Below are 18388 nucleotides of genomic sequence, written 5' to 3' on the forward strand. Positions count from 1 at the left end.
TTCTTGAGAAAAAATAACCACCCCTTGCCTGACAAAGTGGAATAGGCTAATATAACCTCAGTGTCTTGGTTTGGTGGAGACTCTGGGATGGGGTCGCTGAAGTTCGGCACACCTTTTTCAAGGCCAATCAGCGGCAAGCATCTCAGTGACGTAGGCTGCTCAAATTACAAAAGTGAAGTGGGTGGAATTAATAGTGACATCACTTCGCATCACCATCGTAAAACCCGGATAAGAAAGAGTTTCAGAAACTTGAAGAACATGAGCACGCGCCCTAAGTGACTTCCAAGCACTTCAGATCCCATTCAACCCGCTTAAGAACTTAAACAGACCCAAAGTTTACAGAAGAAAGATGATCGCCACTCAATTACTAGCGTACTACTTCACTGAGCTTCACCATGACCACGTCCAGAAAGTAAGTAATGTAGCCGGCTGGCGCTAAAAAGCCGGCTTTTCGATATATCTCTTGGTTTATTGACTTAATTAAGCTGGCGGATGAGTGGAGATCTTTATCAGGAAGTTACATGTGTTTGTTAGTTTTTATTGCGAAACATTTTCATATTTTAACTACTAACACGTGTGTGTGACAGCGAGGTCGGCGTTTCATCACTTGACTCAAGATGATACTACACTAGTATTCTTCAGATAAGACTTTGCAGTCTACTATTAGATAAATATTATGTAATATTCAGTTTCTGTTATTAATCCATAACATCGCGTATGTTGTCATTAGCACATGTTTCGTGCGTCATCCGTAAAATCGCAAGTTTCCGCATGTTTTAACAATGTTGAGTGACGAGTGCGTACTGTAGTGTGGGAGCAGTGCTGGGAATAACCTTGAATGATGTTCGAGCTTAAATGTGTTTGTATTGTGTGACACATAACCACACATGCTGCAGCCGTCAGTGTGAAATAAAAAAATGTATTTAAGTTGATGATAATCACAAAAATGATATTGGATAAACTTGTCGGGTGAGTTTTGTGGCGCTTCCTGCCACGACGTACCTTAAACTGAGCAAGTGTTTTTTTCTTCTTCTCTGAACTGAGCGAGTGTTGCTGAGGTAACATGAGCCATGCGCGCTCCTGCTGCTGGTCACGTGCTTTACTCCCTCTGCTCGCGACTTCTGTAATTTCCAGTGACAAATCCTTTCAGTGAGTCCTGTGACCTCTGACACATAGGCACACTTAAAAAAAAAGAAGTGATAATGTCCTTAATCTGCGACTTCTGACTTCCAAACATTTCAGAAGCAGCCTCATGACATACCTGGTAATTACAGGATGTTTGCTTGCTTGGATATTTGTGTTTCACTCCTACACATGCATCCATTTTTAGTTTAAAATGTGCCTGAACTTAATATGAGTTCATAAAGTAGATGAGTACAGTTGGAACAGTGGTAGTATTCAACACATACACCTATGTTTGGTTAAACCAGTGTTGACTTAACTGAACCGGTTGTTAGTTGTTTGCCACATCAGCTTTTATCCTTCGTTTTTACAACTTCAACTGTGTTTTAGATCATCAACAGATGTCAGATGAATAAACAGATTAGGAATGGTATACATCAATTGGAATAGGACATTACAGGACATCACATTTCAAAAATCAAATGGAGTGTCATTGTCAGTTGTCAAACATGCAGTTTGTGCAGGGATGTGTAAACGTACGATTCTGTTGTGCATTTAGTGATATTCCTATATTCGTGTGTTCGTTCCTTCCAATCTTTGTTAGTTCTGTTCTTCCTTTCTTCATTCGTTTGTTGTTTCATTCCTTTATTAATTTCTTCCTCTCCTCACTCTCGTTTGCTTGTTTGTTTGCTCGTTCGTTCGCTGGCTTGTTTGTTGGCTCACTCGCTCGTTTGTTTGTATTTTTTTTTCTTTAAGTGCTTTGTTCATTCGTTCCTCCCCTCTTTCCTTCCTCCCTTCCTTCCTTCCTTCCTTCCTTAGGGCCTACTCACACTATGCCATCCGTACCGTGCTCAGGCCCGTTTCCCGGATCGTTTGAGAAGTGTGAGTGCGCTGAATCAGCCTCAAGCACGGTTCACTTGGCCGGCCCTGGCCCGGTTGGAAGAGGTGTGCCTGAGCGCGGTTCACTTGGGCTTTAGCGCGGTACGCTTGTGTGTGAGTGCAAAACGCGCCGAAGCCCGAAACTGAAAGCGAGACGTGACTTTTAAGGGACTGTTTCATATGGATTTATTAATCATTCTTACTGTTTAGTGAACGCAAACTGCCGTAGTTTATTAAAGACGCAAACCCCTCACTGCACGACAGCTGCGCGCCTTCAGCAGACCTCCTTATTCCTGCAGCACGAGAGCTTTATGATTGTTTATGAGCGCCAAAAGTGGCTGATCTGTTCGGTGAAATATCTGACTGCGTGTCACCGCATCCCTAAGGACTGTTTGGCGAAATATTTGACGGCATATCAAACGACTGAAACGATATAACCAGAGAAATCTCCACTGTGCTGCTGAGTGAGAGAGCGCTTCTCACTGAACAGCCCAGCAGTGATGACGTAAGCGTGCCGAAGCCCGTTTGTGGTGTGAGCGCGGGCCGTCGGGGAAGACGGGAGGGGGGACAAGCGTGCTTTGGCCCGGTTTGAGGCAACTGTACCTAGTGTGAGTATGGCCTTAGTTTGTTTAGTCCTTCCTAGAGCTGCACGATTCTGGCTAAAATGAGAATCGTGATTTTTCTTTTTTTCTTTTACTACAATTTATTATTTTTTTTGCTTAAAATAAAGATCAGGATTTTCTCCCGATTCTGTAGATATAAAATAAAGGTTACTATAAGTAGGGTGCTATTATTGTTATTTTTCAAAAATATGGTACAACAACAATAATAATAGTAATAATAATGATAATATTATATGTAGCTCCACTGTTGGTAAAAATGCTTAATTTTAAATAGACTTTAAATGGTGGACTTGAACAGACTTTTTTTTGTCCTGGCCACTATTGCACGGTAAATTGATGACATACTAGTCATAATTCTAAAGTTGAATTATTATATTTGAGACATATGCTTGTCATTTGTCATTAACAGCATTATTAGACCATTTTTTCAGCTTAAAATCAGATATTTGTCATTTTCAGATTTTCTCTTGCATTATATTCAAAGTTATATAGGCTAGAGTTGTTATACTGACACTGTTAATCATTTATTCTCATGCATAACACTGTGTTCACGATGAAAGAAAAACAAAACAAATGCTTGTCGTAATCATAACTCTATAATGTGATATGATTATTCAAATAATGTGCGCACTTTCGGTTTACTTTTCACTGCTAAGTGCAGTTTTATACTTCCCTCGTGGCTCCCAAACGATCGCTCTGTGCCACAAACTGAGAGCTATTTACAGCTTTATTACCTGTTATTCATGGCCTCTAGAAGTTAGGTTCACTAAAGTAGACTTCATTCACAGGTACGTGCCAGCTCTCTCTGTGGTAACCAATCACAGTCAGCTCAGCTCACGTCACGTGTGATTTCGCGGCAGCGAATACATCATTACATGAAGACAGAAATGACATTTTTGGGTGAATTATACCTTATAAATACAGTTTGTGACTCTTTCAACACCATTTGGACGTATACATGTTGCTTCACAATTTATGTGAATGTATGCTTTTGCTTCTCTCCTGAATTGTATAAATGCTGGATAAAGATCGTCTAGGGGGTCGAATCAAGATCATGATATTTTTCCGATTAATCGTGCAGCTCAAGTCCCTTCTTCTTTCAGTAGGAAGATAGTGAGGGAAAATAATTCACTAAAAGTACTGATACAGCACTAAAAATGTAATCAAAGGAAAGTAAAAACCCATTTTTAAACTACTTGGCAAATTACAATTCCTGAGAAAAACTACTCCATTACAGTAACTGGAGTGTTTGTAATTTGCTACTTTACACCACTGCTCATTGTACACATCAGTATAGCGACCTGTGAAATTTCTGTTTTATTTTTATTCAAATGGATTCCTTTTTTTTTTTATATATACATTTTTTTTGTTTTCTATTTTTTTAACTAAAATTTAATGATACAAATCTATTTAGTAAATCAAAAACATGTCAAGTTAATTGAAATAAAAGCCTAAAAATAAACCAGTTTAATTCAAACGTTAATTTATTAAAAAGAAACATGACATATCAGTTATGTAAATGTGTAAAGTAATATCTGTGTCTTAATTTAGTTCAATAAACTTACACCTTTTAAATCTTCTTTTGACTAGGGCCCTAAATATGCAAGAGTCCAGTCTTCGATGTAGCTTTTATCTTCAGCTTGTGAAACTTTTGTACTATTTAAATTATCAATTGTCAAAATGAATGTTATCAGTTTATGAATAGCATCAATTTACATCATGTAGAATAGGACATTCTGGAATCATGTTTTTAATGTCAATTTAGTGTTGTTCTAATATGACAGAATAGGGGCCTGTCAAGTTTGATAGATTCTGTTTTGTTTTTATTTGCATGGATTCTCTTTATTTGATTTTTTTTCCATGTTTTTGCTCCAGACTGAATGTTTAATAGTAAAAATACATTTATTAAATCAAAAAAAACCTGTCAAGTCAGTTGAAATTAATTAATTAATTTTCCTTCTGCTTAGTCCCTTTATTTATTAGGAGTCGCCACAGCGGAATGAACCACCATTTATTCCAGGATATGTTTTACGCAGCGTATGCTCTTTCAGCTGCAACCCAGTATTGGGAAACATCCATACACACTCATTCACACACATACTCTACGGCCAATTCACCTATATCGCATGGACTTGGACTGTGGGGGAAACTGGAACACAAGAAGGAAACCCACAAAAACATGGTGAGAACATGCAAACTCAACACAGAAATGCCAACTGACCCAGCCGGGACTTGAACCAGCGACCTTCTTGCTGTGAGGCGACAGTGCTAACCACTGTGCCTCAATTGAAATTAAACCAGTTTAATTTTAACATCAAATCCTTAAAATAAACTTATTGGATATTACATTTAAATATAAAAATATCAATTTGGTTCAATAAAATGACACCAGCTAAATCTTCTTTTATGACTAGGGTCCTATATATTCAAGAGTTCAATTTTTCTTCAATCTAATGAAGTTCATTTAGTGGAAATTGTATTACTCTGCACACCCTTCAGAAGTAATTTTAGAAGGTAAGCTTTGAGTTAATTTCAATTTAAATCAAAATGAATAAAAAGCACTATATAATTTAAGTTGTAACCCCCTAATTGTGACCCCATTTTTGAATTCTTGATAATTATATGAATCTAAAGTTGTCCCACTTTTAAGATGGTGACAATTAAAGGGTCAACATAAGTTATAAAATGACTCCGGTATAATATTTACCAATAAATGCGGCCAAGGGATTACATAAGCCCAATAAACCAAGTTGCATTTAAATGGATACAAATACATTTAGAAAATTAAAAAAAATGTCAAGATGGATCAGTTATGTAAATATGTAAAAAGAAAATATCTGTGCTTTTAGTTTGGTTCAATAAAATGACATTCGTTAAATCTGCTTTTATGACTAGGGCCCTATGAAAGAGGCTAGTTTCTCTGCAATGTAATGGAGTTCATTTAGTGGAAATTATATTACTTCACACACACTTCAGAAGTAATTTTAGAAGGTAAGCTGTGAGTTCATTTCAATCTAAATCAAAATTAATAAAAAAGAAGCATAATCTAATTTACATTTTAACCCTTTAATTGTTCCCCCATTTTTTTAGTTATTTATAATTATATATATAAATGTAGATTGTTTTATGTTGAAGTTTACCCCCCCCTCCCCAAATTGTATTGTAAGTTGTCTCACTTTGTAGGATTGTGACATTTTAAGGATTAAATATACAGTAAGTTTAAAAACCACTCCTTTGATAATACTCGCATAATGCATAAAAAAACTCAAACCAAATTACATTTTAAATGGGTACAAATACGTTTAGTAAATCAAAAACATGACAAGTTAATATAAATTAAGCCAGTTTAATTTTAACATTGATTCATTAAAATAAATATCATAGATCAGTTATGTAAATGTGTAAAAAGAAAATATCTGTAGCTTTCAATTTGGTTCAATAAAATGACACAAGCTAAATCTTCTTTTATAACTCGGACCCATATATGCAAGAGTCTAGTTTCTCTGTGTGTGAAGAAGTTAAATGTGAAGTTCATTTAGTGGAAATTATATTACTTTGTCTGCACACACTTCAGAAGTAATTTTAGAAGGTAAGCTGAGTTCATTTTAATCTTAATTAAATTGAATAAAAAAACATTTTATAATTTAAAGTTTAACACCTTTAATTTTTGAGTTCCTGATAATTACAATGGACCACACTTTCTTGTTTTTTCATTCCTTTATTTTGGCCAATGCTTGAACTGCTTCTCTCCCATGGTGCACAACACTGAACATTCTGTGCGACTGCCACAAGGGGGCGTATTCCGACAACATCTGTAAAGTTGTCAACTTAATTTTTTATGATTACTATAGATGTCTTAAAGCTGTAAAGCTCCTCAATACACACTTTATATGCTTTTCTCAGACAGGCAATTCAGAACTTCAAAATAAGTCCATTATTATAGAATGAAACCAAAGATCAAAACTTGTTGTCCTGTGCAAACATTCATCGTTGTCAGCAAAAGGTTTTTAAAGCTTTTTAGCTTTAGTGTGGATAATGCTGGCATTTAGCGTAATGTTCTTTTACCTGCAGTCCCTCATCCACAAAGCTAAAGCAGACTCCATCCTTAAGGGGGTCGCACAACGGATGCTCCATGCACATGACAGTTGGAAGTAATATACCGGAGTCACACGTTCGCAAGTTATTCATAGTGAAATTATTCAGATGGCGCTCTTTAAAATCAAATTGTTCATATTTTTGCCTTGCCACAGATGGGATGAGAACCGTTTTCAAGGTATACCGCGGTTTGGTAAATCAAGGTTTTAAAACCCTCAAAATTTTCTGCAATACTGATTCTAGGGTATGTGTACAAATTTTTTTATGTACTTTTTTTAGGACAACATTATCTCCAGCAGAAAAGATATCCAAAGATGCCATTTTAAATTGTAAAAAAAAAAAGAAGAAAATTTTTGACATAACGACAGCAGAAGTCAATAATTAATTTAGCCTGACATGTTTACTGTTCCAAAATATTATAAATGTTAAACATTAGTTTTAAAATGACTCCGTATAATACTTCCCTGGAAAAAAAGCCAAGGGAATGCATTAAAGAAACTCATCAATCCAAATGACATTTTTAAACAGAAAGTTGATCCGAAAATTGCTTGCATATTTCCCCTTTTTTTCTTCTACAGAATACAGTATTTATTTACAATACAAATTAATTTAATATCTATATGGACATAAAAATAAAACACTGTGGTGGAGCAAGTAATGTGCACCATTGCTTAATAGACCTCCCAGATTACAAAATGTTCGAAATTTCTATCATTTTGCACTGGTGGTTTCATCAAAAATAACAGTGTCATAACATGCTGACAAAGAAAAGTAAATGTTAAATGATATTAAGTGTGATTTAAATGGCTAAATTCTTTCTGAGGCTAAGGTGGGAGTTACGGCAAAGCTTCTTCTCTACTGCTGAGCTTTAAAAGACTTAACTATTGTCTAATATGAGCAGCTTTGTGTGGATTTGTTGCAACATCTTGTCTGTATTGTGTTTGTGGAGCTGTCTGCACATGAAGGGAGTCAAAATTCCATTCGGATTCCTTTAATATCCATCAGCGCTCACGCTCTGACCTTCCTAGTGTCCGGACGTTATAGTACACACTTGTCTTGAGTTCAAGAGTTCTGTAATGTCTTGTGCAAATGAAAAGAGTTTCCTTCCTCTTAAGGGTCCTCTTTTCTTCTGCACTGTTATCATGTCAATACATTGTGAAGCTTAGTGAAGTGCTGTTTATCTTTGCACACGCCAAGGTCAAACACAGGTGAACCATGACATTGGTGTTGAAATTGGCGTGTAATTAAAATGTGTTGCGCTCCGTGCCGAGGGACTGGTCACAGTCCGATTGAAATAAATTTAATTGAAATAATTACTTATTAAAAATATTTTTATTGCAGGGCCAGAATTGAACATTGTTTCCAACCAATTATGCATAATTAGGGTGAATTAACTAGGGGAGTTTTTTTTGGACTTTTTGACTTTGTTGAAAATAAAAATTAGCCTATATTTTGCAATCAATCAGTCTCAAACAAACAAACAAACAAATAAATAAATGGATATTTCTTGGAATATATATATAATATTATAATCATACATTAAGTTTTATGTCATTCTATGTTTCTTTATTCTACAGAACACTATATTTAGAGTATGTTTTAAAATTAGTTATTTGTTTATTTTTATAGTTTTTTTTATTGAAGTAAAATAAAAATTTCATACAATGCTGAAATAAATGTTACAGATTCCTTCTTTACATTTGTTTTGTTTTGTTTTAACCCAAGTCCCACCCTAAGACCTAAACATTCCAAGGCATTTTAATATAGGGTCAAATACAATAATTAAACAGTCTGGAGTCAGGCATTTTGTGACGTAACAGTGATGATGGAAGAAATAAATGTTTTTTTTTAATATTTTTTTTTACAAATAACAGGGGAAGAAAAAACTAAAATAAAAATTTGCAGGACAAACTGCACAAAAGACAAAAAAAAAAGAAAAAACCATGAAGTGGATACAAAGAGATGTACAGATTATTTGACTTTTTAAATGTAACTTTATTAAAGAGAGCTGCATTGACAAAATAAATAAATAAATACTGTGGCGAAGCAAGTAACTTACATTGCTTAGGCATCCCAGATTATTCATTTAATTAATAGTTTTAAGCCATAGTTTAAGTCAATTTTTTTAAACGTAAGATGTACATTTAAAAATGATTATTTATTAATTATTATTAAAAATAAAATAATATAACAATAAAATAAATGCGCTATAGGTGAATTGAATAAGCTAAATTGGTCGTATTGTATGTGTGTGAATGCAAGAATGTATGGGTGTTTCCCAATGTTGGGTTGCGTCTGGAAGGGTATCCGTGTGTAAAACATATGCTGGATAAGTTGGTGGTTCATTCCACTGTGGTGACCCCTGATTAATAAAGGGACTAAGCAGAAAAGAAAATGAATTAATGAATGAATGAGTGAATTAATGATCTTATAATAATATAATATATAATAGCCACATCTTAAAAATTAAAAAGATAAGGGTATTATTAAATATAATTAGTTATTTATACAACGACTGTTATATTTTACATTTGATTGTGCAATATTTGTCATGAACACTGTTAGACTCCTCAGAAAACCATAAAGCACTGTTCATTTATTTATTTGTGCTTTTAATTTATTATACTTTATGCAGATGCATTACATAGAGAAAGTGTTCTTCATCTCAGTCGATATTGATCATCCAGTGGAGAGAGATTTGCATTCATATTGCTATATTACATCAAAACAAATTATCTCAATGTCAGTTTTTTTCCCAACTTCATATATTCATGTCATTCCAGGTTTCTAATAATTTGGATAGCAAACAATAAAATAAATAACTTGAGTGTGTGTGTGTGTCTGTGTGTGTGTGTTTGTGTGTGTGTATATATTCAGATATATATCACCAGAAATGTGAGGTTCAAGTTGTTTAATTTCATTTAATTTAATTTTTTTTTTTTTTTACCAGAAACATTTTTTTAAAAGTCAAAGAAAGTTTTTTCCCCCCGTTTTGAATCATGGATATTATTTAATTAATAAAAGTATGTTAAAGATTAAACATTAAGCAAATATAAATGCCTCAGACACTTCTGTGAACATTTTGAGGGATAATGCAAATGAATCCCAAATCAAAGCTTTGTATTAAACAAGAAAATGTTAGTCGATTAAAGAAAATGTGATAATTCTAATTACGTTTATTGCTCCTGAAGTATAAAGCAGTAATTATTAAACCATCTCTGTTTTAAGATGAAAATTATATACTTATTTATTATAGCACTGTATACAGATACATACAGTAAGTACCTGACATTTAGGACTTACTGTTTAGTCATTAAGTCAGGTATTTATTTAGTGCTGGACCTTGAGTTTAAGTTCAAGGAGACCAGTTTGGATTTCAACCAATTGGACTCCATATATGTATATACAATAAATAGTACATATAAATCAATGAAGGAATGAATAAATAGACAAACAAGACGGTTCATACCTCTTTCTCTTATGCATTTCCTTTTGCTGAAATGGTTGTGACGTATAACAGTGTTATTTAATCTTGCGTTATTAAAAGCGATTTTTATGTTTACACAATAGAGCCTCCAGAGTCATTAATACTATACAGCATCTGACTGATTTAAGTCATGTTTTTATTATTCAGAATGCATGCATTTTATGCAGCAGTCTCATTTCCAATACATGCTTCAGCCTAGTCAATCTATATAAAAAAAGTGCTTAAATATAAATTTAAGTGCTGTTTCTAGAATAATGCCAACAACTTTTCTTTTCACATTAATGATATTTAAGGGACATTTTATTGACAAAGCATTACTTTCATGCAGTTCTCAGCAGAACATCGAGTAAATACCACAAAACTGTTAAACAATTTGTAATGGAATACATTTGCGTCAACTATTTGTCTTCATATGGATTACTTTTTGGGTGTCGTCAGTTTACTCTGTAGCTTACCTTGTAGGATGTTGTACTTATCGTGCAGAGCACTCAGATTTGAGTTCAGTGAAGCACAGCTCCTTAAAAGAGATAAAAGCAATGTAAAATTAAGGTAAATCTGCGTGGTTGCAGTGCAGTTTTCTCTTTGTTTGCTTTTGGAAATGCTATGGGTTGGATTTAGGGAAGTGTTTATTTGGGTCAGTGGTTTGATAGGTTAACTATACGACAAGCTCTGCCTTTTTGTGGACGTGTACAGGGAGGACATGTATCTAAAACGTATATCAAGTAATGTATTTCCAATTCACGAAAATTTAGACTGCCCCCTCTAGTGTATTTGTCATCTGAAACATGTTACGAAACGTACCCGGAGCAACGTATTTTACGTTTTGCAAAAATGTAGGCTAAGGCACCCATTTCCAGTGAGTCTGGGCTGATTGTATACTTGTGTTTCCAGTGAAAAGAAAGATATGTCTGATGCTCATGTTCTTTGTGATCTGTAACGTTCATTTTAGGTGTAGTCTTTATCCCTCTTGAACCCTGTGCATTAGTGAACATACTGTAGATTGATTCGTTTACCCTGTGACCTTGGCCACCCGTTTCTTCTGTCGGGCAGCAGTGTGACTATTTTATCCCCCTGTGGTGTCAAATGTCATATTCGTAGCAGCCGTGTGAGTTTTACATCTCGCTCTAGTTCTTATTTACCAAGACAGGCGATTTCTCCTGCTGTGATAGAAAAGTGTGGCTGTGTGAATGCTGTCTTTCTTTTGAAACTGTGCCTCAGTAAATACAACTGAAGTCAGAATTATTAGCCCCCTGTATATTTTGTTTCTCCAATTTCTGTTTACAGAGAGATTTTTTTCCCTAACTCATTTCTAAACAATCATTTTAAATAACTGATTTCAAATAACTGGTTTCTATTATCTTTGCCATGATGACTGTACATAATATTTTACTAGATATTTTTCAAGATACTACTATTGAGCTTAAAGTGCAATTTAAAGAAAAAATAGCAGAATTGGGCAAGTTACTGTATAACATTGATTCGTTCTGTAGACAATTGGAAAAAATGTTAAGGGGACTATAATATTGACCTTAAAATGGTTTTTAAAAATCTTAAAACTGCTTTTATTCTAGCTGAAATAAAACAAATCAGACTTTTATTTGTTTACCTTCAGCTTACTCTATTCATCAGGGGTTGCACACAGGGACAACATGCAAACTCCACACAGAAACGCCAACTGACCCAGCCGGGGCTTGAACTGATTACTAAAGGGATTACAAAAATGCTCCAGTGTCGGTGAACTGATGACCTTAATGGACAATCATAGTCATTTCATAAAAATGTAATCACTGTAAATAAAAATAAAAGCTAGGTTTCAAACAATTCCTTCATGTTGTCACAACAAAAATTGATTAAACTCTTAGCCAGCATCAGGACGTGGAAATAAAACCCCTAATACAATTGGATTTCAGGGCATATTTTCACTAGGTTATTACATGACTGATTTTATGTGTTTGTATATGGAAAAACAAATATTGAACACAGTACACATTTTTTTTTCTCATTACTTTATAATGTATAACTTTTTATCTATTTTAGCACAAAAGTTTCTAGATGGACTATAGTGTCTTCTTTCCAATGATACCTAATGTTTGTTTGTAGCTCAATGGGGTCAAGGACAGTTACTGTTTAAAGTTAGGTTGGTGTGAATGCCCATAAGTGATTGCTGGCTAACAGGTAAAGTTAACTTAATTGTTTTAAACTAATTGTTTAAGTGGATTAAGCATGAAACAATTAAGCAGTGCCAAAAAAAAAAAAAAACTTTAGAATTGTGTTGTTTAAATAAGTAGTTTGAACAAACAGCCAAAGTCATTTACAGCACTTTACAGAATAATCAAATTATATAACTATCTTCATTATATAAATAATTACAATTAACTTGTTTAAGTGGCTAACTTTTTAGTTTCTTGTGCCAACGTGATTTAATATGGCTTGTAATCTTACAATCACAGACCTTAAAAAAACACTTCCCCAAAAAATGTCACACTTTTAGATTAGAGTTCAACTTTTCATTGACTCCGCAAATAATATTTTCTGAACTCTCAACAGAGAATTGAACCATTATTGAGCTAAAACTGTGAAGCGAGCTAGCCAATTATTACACTCACTGACCTCTAAGATGTTTTACAATGTCGAAAGATGTTGCTCAAAGACGCTCTTTCTTCATCCTATTATAATGGCTTTTGGAAACTTACCATGTGAAGTCACCATCTGACCTTTGAGTGAAATCTGGTACAGGACATTCCAGCTTCCCTTTTTTGTAAAAGATTCTTCGGCCTGTGTCAGGACAGTAAGAATAAGCCGACTATCTCAGGTTACGACTGGCCTTGGAAGAAAGCAGGTCTTTGTGATTGGCAGTGGCAGACAGTGTGCCAGAGCCCTTTATTGATTGCTTTTTGAGCACAAAGCAACATTAGGCTTCCAACATTATTTTCTGTGAAATCAAGGCTGGTGCATTTTTTTTTATCTGCTCTGTCTGTCTGTCTGCCTTTAATTCAGGTTTGTGTATAGCACTTTTCACAATGATCATTCCAAAGCAGCTTTACAAAATAACAATCATAAAATATATTACAATCAAAACCAGAGAGAGTTAAATGTCCTGTGAAGTGCTTTTAAATGTCCTTTTTTTTTTTTTTACTTGATGATTGACGATCTCAACTGAAACATGAAGACAGGGCGGGGCATATAGTAGCTCCTCCTTTAAAAAAACAAAAACAGCCTATAGCATTTTGCTGTTTTCACAGCTTTGCCTGAGAGCGCATCAAAGGAAAAGCAAATGAGAAGCATTTTGAAGGGTGGCGGGACATGTCAGATACCAAAGAGCATTTGATTGGTTAGAAGATGGTGATGTTAAAAAATGTTGCTCTATTGTGGCGGAAGTGACGAACTGCAGGCTTTGGATGTTTATTTCTTTTAAATGTGAATTGTGTCATTGACTTGTAGCACACTAGCTTATGTACAGTTGAAGTCAGAATTTTAGCCCCCCTGAATTAAGGGGGGCTATTAATTAAAGATTTTTTTTCAACACATTTCTAAACATAATAGTTTTATCATCTTATTTCTAATAACTGATTTATTTTATCTTTAGCATGATGACAGTAAATAATATTTCACTAGATGTTTTTTAAGACACTTCTATACAGCTTAAAGTGACATTTAAAGGCTTAATTAGGTTAATCAGGTTAGCTAGGCAGGTTAGGGTAATTAGGCAAGTTATTGTATAACGATGGTTTGTTCTGTAGACTATCAAAAAAAAAATAAATAAAAAAAATTAGCTTTAAGGTGCTAATAATTTTGTCCCTAAAATGTTTTTATTTTTACTTTAAATCTTCTTTTATTCTAGCCTTATTAAAACTTGACTTTCTTCAGAAGAAAAAAATGTCATCAGACATACTGTGAAAATTTCCTTGCACTGTTTTAAAATATTTTAAACTTGTAAAACTCATTCTTGATCACATTTGATGATGATTGATGATTACAGGGAGCTGAACAGATCTTTTAAATCCAGTTGCTTTGCGCACGTTCTATCTTGTTGATATGATTATATGCATTACTATGGAGACATGTTAAAAAGCGGTTGTCAATCAGTTCTGTGTGTGGGAAAATCACAATCCTACTTTACGTTGCGGTCGGCCTCAAAATGGGAGGGATTTGGATCCTATTCTAACATCAGGAAATTTTAAAAAAAGGGGCTTAATGTCTTTATATCACCCAGTATGGCTGTGGACACACTATACCTACACACAATTCTGTCCAAACAGCTGACAAAACATGACTTTCAACATAAGTGCCCTTTAAGGTAGCATTCAGAAAAAACATTGACCCGCAAAGAAACTTGACAGAGAGGACTGTAACCTCACTGTCAGCTAGCGTTTTGGAAGTGTTCTTGCAGAGACAAACGGCTCGCAGAAGCATAAACGCACTGCAACATGCAAGGCATGCTTGATCACTCGACGTGGAAGTATAAATCAGCCTTAAGAGTAACATACTGATACAAATATCTAAAAAAACTTTATTTTAATTTCATGGGGCCTTTATAATGTTGATTATAGGGAGGACGGTAATGTGTGTCTATATAGTTAACCTAGAAATATAGTGTACTTTTCACAAAGGTGGTGTGTCTGTCTATAATACATTTTTTTTATTTTGAAATCAAACTGCACAGTGTAATAAATATTTCAAACTCATAGCTGTGTTTCCTGCTGTGAATGTAGCTTTCCCCTGACAACATGTAGTCAAGGCCAGTGACCACAGTGACAAGTGGGGGAAAAAATTAACTCACATTTTATCAATGAAATAGATTTTTTTTTTTTGTAGTTGGTCCCTTTGTTTTGGTTCAGTTTTTTTTTCATGATACTAATTGTAATTTTGTAATTTTTTTATTATTTAATAATGGGAATTATTTTAATGTAATGTACTTAAAAAGGGAAAAAAAAAGATATCTGTTACTTTGCTTACACTATCCAAAGTACAGGCGACCAAGAATACAAAGTACATTGGTGTTATTAGCCAGTTTTATATTTACTGTCTAAAATGAAGAAAATATGTTTTTTTTTACAATCTTATGGCATTATTGAAAATTAAACTAATGTTTTGTTGTGAAAATACACATCTTGTATAACTTTTAAAAAATTCTAACAACCTTTAAATTAGTTAAATTCTGGACTAACTGAATTTAATAATTTAGTGTTTATTTATATTACAAATCGTTGATTTTGGTCATGAGGCTTTGTGAATTTATGTACATTCACATTTTCTTATATTTATATATTTACATATACTTGAGTTTCGGTAATATACATTATACATTTTTTTAATATTTCCTAAATAATTATTAACAAAGCAAGGAATTTTTTCCACAGTATTTTCTATAATATTTTTTATCTGCTGGTAGTCTTAAAATTAATATTTACGATTCTCTACAAAACAAACCATCGTTGTACAGTTACTTGCCTAGTTAATTTAATGAACCTATTTAAGCCTTTAAACTGCACTTTAACGTTGGATACTAGTATCTTGAAAAATATCTAGTATATAATATACTGCCAATGATACGGCACCTTGACTGCAGCTCTGCACAAGACGTTTGGCCATAGGAGAAATGGTCATGCCCAACTGAGCCTAGTTTCTCTCATTCATTAAGAAATCATTCATTAGAAAATTTGTTTTTAATCTTGTGTTTAGAAATGTATTTAAAAAAAATCTACTCTCCATTTAACAGGAATTGGAAAAAAAAAATCTAAAAGAATTTAAATGTAACAGGAGGGCTAATATTATGATTTTAGTGTATAATTAAATTTAAATAAATATTTTAAAATCAGTTCTATATTGTATCATTGTTTCTTTGTGCCTCCTTTTTAAGTGCGCACTCTATCATGATGATTGACTTCACAAATTCCCTGTTTGTTAGTTTAGTGATTGCAGAAAAATATGTAGAGAGTATGTTATGCTGCAAAATGATTATGGTTTGCTATTATGATCATACCCCTGGGTGTGTGTGTGTGTTAAGTTGTAGTATTAAGAATAGGTATGGGACTATAACTGGTTTCAAGGTTTACTGTGGTTTAGAAAAGTCATAGGTAGGCCCATCTAGAATCTGCTTGCACAGAATTCTGCAGATTTTCTGCAGATTTCTGCAGATTTTTAGCCCATCATTAATTCTGTTTATTTACATAAGTAAATGTGTGTAAATCTATATTCATTCAGTTTTTAAATAAATCAGATGAACATTTTCATATTAGTCAATAATATTACTGTAATTTATGTACAGTACTGTTTGTACAGAAATATTTTCTGTCTTTTACTAGATATATTATATGACGAAGTTGCTTTATTTACCAAATAAATTGAATCTAATTGGATTTGCATTTTAAACATATTAAATAAAAGTTAAAAAGATAGTATTTTTTATTTCATATATTAAGATTTTAGTTATGATACTCCCAAAATAATTCAGCAGAAATGCGCAGACTTTTACCAAAATTCTCAGCAGAAATGGCAAAAACATCAGCAGATTCTGTCTGGCCTTAGTCAAAAGTTCTAAAACCGATACAGTTTTCTGTTATACAGTTTCAATGTAAATAAAAGTTGTTGTTTTGTTGTCAGAAACTATTAATTTTATTAATTTAGGGCTACAGTAACTTCAGTAACTAAAGACCTACTTTAAGAGCTACAGCTCACATGTCAGCAAACATCTGAAAAACAAATCACTTAAAACCAACATCCTATAGAGCAAGTATGAACATTTAACCAAGATATTCATAGATGACTTTTTATTTTGGAAAGAAATCTCTGTCAAAAGTCAAATATCTATTTTAATTATTTAGGCTGACATGTTCACTGTTCCAAAATATTATAAATGTTTAGAGCAGTAATCACAATACCTTGATTTTATTTTTAATTTTTTATCCAAGTTATCATACCATCTGAATTTTATACTGGCTCATGCCTAATTAAAAAGTATTATGAAATGTTTATTATTAGATGTGAACTCTGGAATTGGCACAATTTAGTGAGCTATGTATTAGATTCTTACCCTTTATTTGTTTTTTTTCAGGTGGACAAGTACCTGTATCACATGCGACTGTCCAATGAGAACCTGATGGATGTGTCCAAGCGCTTTAGGAAGGAGATGGATAAAGGACTGGGTAGAGACACAAATCCAACCGCAGCTGTCAAGATGCTTCCCACCTTTGTACGCTCCACACCTGATGGCACAGGTAACGGGATTCACATTCTGATTTACAGTTGAAGTCACAATTATTAGCCCCTCAAGGACATGATACAAAGAGAAAAGTGCTTATAATTTAACTTTTAATTATGTTCAAGAGAATTATAAAAATAAAGAGTTAGCATTTGACAAAAGACAGCTTCCAGAGTCTCTCTTAGTTCAGTGTTGGATTCGGCTAACAACTTCTTAAAGGAGCAGCTTCACATACACCTGAAGGATGTAACTAGCTGGATCAGGTGTGTTTGATTAGTGTTGGAGCTAAAGTCTGCATGCCTGTGGCCCTCTGGGAACTGGGTTTGACACCTTTGTTTTTTTTCTAATGGCTCAGATCATACCATGTTTTTATTATCTGACTAGTTTGACGATATCTTGATGATATAAATTTCTGTTTAGTAAAAAATATAAAAACTGTAAAAGTGAAAATGCAAATTTTTCAGATTTTAAAATGATCATTAAAAATAAACATTACCCTTCCTGCTCACACTTTATATCAGGTAGCCTTGACTAGTATGTACTTGAGTCAAAAATAAGTAAAACGTACTTAATGGATTCATAATGTGTTGCAGAACATTTTTGGTGCTCTTGAGGTGGCATGCGGTTGTGTTTGGAACAGGTTTGTTGGTGCTTATGGCTTATATAGGGTGCGGATTACAGGGGTGGGGGGAGACTGACCACACTAATTGATGGTTCACCCCCCCAGCCCCCCCCACCCACCTTCCTCAAAGGACATCAAAACAAAATGTATTGGGTGGTCTGCCCTTTAAGAGTTAAGCTCTGTTCTGTGTGTTAAATATTACTAATTAAAATAAGAGATACTGTAAATTATACATTTGACCACCACAATAATGTTTCTTACCATTGTGAAATGTAAAGCACAAACGGACAGCTTGTGTTCGCAAAAAACATGTTTCTTGTAAAATTGGTGTTTGCAAGTCTCCATAAAACTAGATGCAA

General features: G+C 33.8%; 1 protein-coding gene across 1 annotated transcript in view; it reads left to right on the plus strand.

The window, feature by feature from the left end:
* The first annotated feature begins 251 nt into the window (after window positions 1-251).
* Window positions 252-18388, plus strand: part of hk2 (hexokinase 2) — a 140671-nt gene continuing 122534 nt past the window's right edge. Inside the window, 2 exon segments of the mRNA NM_213066.1 lie at window positions 252-412; window positions 17261-17423. Coding sequence (NP_998231.1) covers window positions 350-412; window positions 17261-17423 — 226 coding nt within the window. The 5' untranslated portion in view covers window positions 252-349.

This window comes from Danio rerio, chromosome 5 (genome assembly GCF_052040795.2).
Source record: "Danio rerio strain M-AB ecotype USA chromosome 5, GRCz13ab, whole genome shotgun sequence".
NCBI classification, from domain to species: domain Eukaryota; kingdom Metazoa; phylum Chordata; class Actinopteri; order Cypriniformes; family Danionidae; genus Danio; species Danio rerio.